We start from the raw sequence: 4,520 nt of genomic DNA on the forward strand, positions 1-4,520 counted from the left end.
AATAATATATATATATATATACACACACATATATATATAGTGAACCCAAATACCTGGTGTCGATGATAGATTAAAGATGTGACATATGGGGTTTCCCTGGTGGTCCGGTGGTTAAGAATCCTGCCAATGCAGGGGACACAGGTTTGATCCCTGGTCTGGGAGGATCCCACATGCTGCAGAGCAACTAAGCCCATGGGCTACAACTCCTGAAGTCTGTGTGCCTTAGAGCCTGTGCCCCTCAATAGGAGAGTAGTGCCTGCTCACCTCAACTAGAGAAAGCCCGCGCACGGCTACGAAGACCCAGTGCAGCCAGATATAAATTAAAAAAAGATGTGATGTATGTACTTGATAAAAAGTGGAATGATACATAAAAATCTGCCCCTGCCCAGCACAGCAGACTGCCCGCACTTAATTCCAGCTGTATTCTAGACTCAGCATTATTGTAGCCCACCAAAAAGTGTCCTATGTTTTGGATGGGAGGAGTCTGCAATTGATTTTAACCACCAAATGAACCTTTTCAGTACATTCTCAGATAATATTAATGCTAAGATTACTTAAAAATCTTAGACCTGGGATTACTTGGTAAGCTTAAATAATCTTAGGATCTTAAAGTACTTTCTTTTTCCTCTTAAGTATTATTGGTGAGTCTTCGAAACATTATGAAACTAGTAAAGGTTTGATTTCTCGGCTTTATTTTTGTAAATTGTTATAATATTGCCACCACACACTGATCATATTAAAATAGTTATACTTAAGGAAATTTCTTAAGTAAACTCGTGTTAGGGTTACACTCTTCATGATGTCAGGAATGCACCCCCAATAATTGTCAATTTCTTATTTTGGGGACAGCTCAGTGAGGAGACTAGGAGAATTAATCTGTAACTTAATATTTTTAAGAGTGTCTTATTAGGTGTTTAAAAAATCTTATGTTGTTGCTATCATTGTGTTTTCTTAGTCATGAATCATCTTAATAGTGCCATAAGTCATTGTTTTTCTTAAAAAAAATTCTTTAGATATAATGAAGATCTGGAACTTGAAGATGCCATTCATACAGCCATATTAACCCTAAAGGTTAGTTCAATATCTAATGATTGGATTTGTAGTGATTTTATAATTAACTGTTTGGAAAATTGACCTTTTCCTCTCCTTCATCAGGAAAGCTTTGAAGGGCAGATGACAGAAGATAATATAGAAGTTGGAATCTGCAACGAAGCCGGATTTAGGAGGCTTACCCCAACTGAAGTTAAGGATTATTTGGCTGCCATTGCATAATAATGCAAATAATGAAGTGACTGAAAATCCAGAATTTCAGATAACTTCTCTACTTAAACATGTTTAAAGTATGTTTTGTTTTGCAGACTTTTTGCATACTTATTTCTACATGGTTTGATGGACTGATGTTTTTAAAATGAGACTTATAAATCATAATAAACTCTTAAATTAACTTCCAGCTTTTTAGGAGTTAGTAAATTTTAACATAGTTATTTCCTGCTTTCCATCACAGTTGATTTCTGGAAATGACATTGAAAAGCAGAATGGTGAAATTGGTCTTTAGTCTTCACACAGTTTGGGTTAAGTCAAACCTTGTCATCTTCTTTACTGTCAGATGTTGTCTGCTTCAGGAAAGCAAGATCCTGATTTCAGTAAACACTGCTTTTGGAGCTGAGAGAATCTGTAGACTTTCATGGATTCTGAGGCAGGGTAGGAAGCATAGCTGTATTTCAGGCTCCATTAGGTGTGGATCAGTGAAACCTAGGATGTTCTATGAGATTGCCCTGGAGCTGCCGAGAGTGCTAAGCCGAACAGTCTCCTATAGGAGATGTACCATGTAGATACATAAAAAACGGTGTGCTAGTTCCTGTTGATTTTTCCATCACAAATACGTAAATGTATTTCAGAAGAGCCCCCTAGAGTCTACTAGATCTTTCTAACTCAAGGATGAACGTGAGTGCTGGAAATAAAATACTAATACTTAAATGTCAAAATTACGGCTTAAGTCTCTCCCTCATTCATATAACCTCTGTAGTCAGAACCTTCACTGCACATTAAGACTTCCAACAGCAAGCTAATCATGGAATATCAGAACCCTGTTTACATTATATGTGAAGGCATAGCACTTAAAGCTTTCTTTGTTTTTTAAGGCATCGTAGGATGAGAGAAATCCTGTCATTAGTCTTGCTCACAGAACATAGTTTATGAATGTCATTGTTCTTACCAACAAAGAGATGGGGATTTCTGTGACTTAAATGTGGCTCAAAAGATCTCAAAAGATTTGGTTAAGTTTAGCCTTCTTAGGAAAGAGACTTATCTTGGAGTATTTTTGTCAGGATTCCCAGTTCTCCCCACTGTCACCGTTAACCCCTAGCGTAGCAGGAGTGTTATGATGAGAGATGGGAGATGCCAGCTTGACCTGTTTCTAGACGTTTGTCTTAAGCCTCATTTAACATTACAGCCTCCCCTTGTTGGCTCTTAGTACATTATGAATCCAGCATGCTAAAAAGAGAACTTAGTGGTCGAAAGGAATAGTTTTGGAGTTAGGTCTCACCTCTCCTTGACTGGCTGAGTGACTGCACATGGTAATTATCTCAGAGGGTTTTCTCAGGACTAACCTCTATTCTGCAAGTGAAAGGCCTGGCAAGGTTAATGGTTAAGTTTCAGCTAGTTTCAGCTCCGTTGAATTTGCTTAGGCTCGCTAATGTCCAACATTAAGAAATCAGAGGAATGCCAAAATTCTTCAAAGAAGGAAAGAGGCATTTTTATTTAGGACAAAAAGCACATGGAGGTTGTTATGGAGTGCTAACAGAATAAATCGTATGGAATAAAGGGAGGAAAAATGAGCTGAAGCACATCTGTGTCCAGAGTCTCATCTCCGCCTCTTGCCCCATTAAGTCCAAAGCCCAGTTCAACTGAAGCGTCTCCATGAACACTTCTCCCTTGGTTCTCAGTTTGTTCTCTTCACTGACCTCAAGTTGTTCCCTTTTGTCCTAGTTCTTGGGAAACTCAAAAGTTTTTGGTCTAGAAACCGATTGCATGCATCCCTACACTTTTCCAAACTCTTCAGTCTTCTAGCCTGTGGATTCTAGCTTTTAAAATCTTATTTTAAGTGTCATAATGCTCCTCATGTACATTTTCCATTTTTGGTTCTTTTTTTTTTTGTATCTTCTCTTAGAACATTTGCTTCCACTTGTTTTCTTTTCTAGTTCCTCACTGAACGGTGAATTCAAGTTTTTGCAAAACAATTATTAGCAGTGAAATGTAGACATATTTAAAACTCACATGTGTGGGGGTCAGAGGGAGTTCAAAAGGAAAGGGGGATCAGGAAGAAAAGTAATACGGATCTTTATCAACTGCTAATTTACTGGGCACTGATGGGCTGATAAGTATGATCAGAGGATTCTTCATCTATTGCTCAATTATGTTCATGGCTGAAAATGCCTGCTCTCAGTCCTTATTACAAATGTAGGCAAGCTCTGAGTCCCTGTTGTAAAGAAACACAAGCCTGAGAACATGTAAGAAGAGTTAGTAAGTCCTTTGGTTTAGAATCCTAATTTCTTGAAACCAGTCCAGTGGTCCTGTGTTAATGTCATATTACTTCATACAGGTCCTTCAATTGATACTCTTCCCATGACTCTGCTCCAAAGGACCTTATGGAACCAGCAATATTTGGCTACCAAATGATAGCTTCCTAAGCATGAGCTTAAAGTTGGACAGCTAACCCTGATCAAAGGCATTGTCCCTGACCATTCATCACTTTTCACTTTTTAAGTACTCTATCAGGTACTCCTGTATTTCAAAACAGTAGGCTTTTATGGTCGTTTCTGGACTCCAAAAGGTTAACTGCCGGGGTCCAGCCCCGGTGGATCCAGGGAATTCGAAGGGGAGATGGCTTCGGTGATCAGGATACGATAGAATTAAAGATAGAATTAAAGAGTGGTTAAATAAGGATAACTCAGTGAGAAAATTCAGTGGAGAAAAGAGGCTGAATAACGTGGTTTACTTGGAAAGCTAATAAAATTCCAAAATAAGGAATTTACGTCACCTACGTAGGCCACAGGCGTCCTCCCGTTCTCCCGAAGGAGAGGAGACACTAAGGCCTCCCTGGTCAGATCTTAGAAGCCCAGGCAAAATTAGTAGGCTTGACGAGCTTCCACGCCCCAGATAGGACTTCAGCCAGAAGGTGAGAGAAAGAATGACATGGGGAGACCAAATTTCGGTGAACAAGGCCCGCACTTTATTTTCCAAAGTAGTTTTTATACCTTAAGTTGTGCATAGAGGATAATGGGGGAAGGGGTAGAGTCAGCAAGGACAGCAGTCCTTGATCCTAATTGAAGCCAAGCTTTCTTCCTGCAGACTTATCATATGCAAAAGTTTAGGTGATTTACATCATCTGGTCAAGAGGCCTGTTAACATTTTAAGATCCTTTCTTCAGAAAACTTATTTTTCTCTAAAGGTGATTATTCTAAAGTCAGGTGCCACCCTCCAAAAGCATTAAAGTTGCATTCCTATAGGGCAAAAGTGTG

General features: G+C 39.0%; 1 protein-coding gene across 1 annotated transcript in view; it reads left to right on the forward strand.

The window, feature by feature from the left end:
* The window catches only part of PSMA2 (proteasome (prosome, macropain) subunit, alpha type, 2), an 11,126-nt gene extending 9,141 nt beyond the window's left edge, over positions 1–1,985 (forward strand). The window contains exons 7-8 of the mRNA XM_010829074.1: positions 1,014–1,071; positions 1,156–1,985. Of these exons, the coding sequence (XP_010827376.1) occupies positions 1,014–1,071; positions 1,156–1,272 (175 nt within the window). The 3' untranslated portion in view covers positions 1,273–1,985. The remainder of the gene's footprint in view (positions 1–1,013; positions 1,072–1,155) is intronic.
* The last annotated feature ends 2,535 nt before the right edge of the window (positions 1,986–4,520 follow it).

Source organism: Bison bison, unplaced genomic scaffold, assembly GCF_000754665.1.
Source record: "Bison bison bison isolate TAMUID 2011002044 unplaced genomic scaffold, Bison_UMD1.0 scf7180017864499, whole genome shotgun sequence".
Lineage (NCBI taxonomy): Eukaryota > Metazoa > Chordata > Mammalia > Artiodactyla > Bovidae > Bison > Bison bison.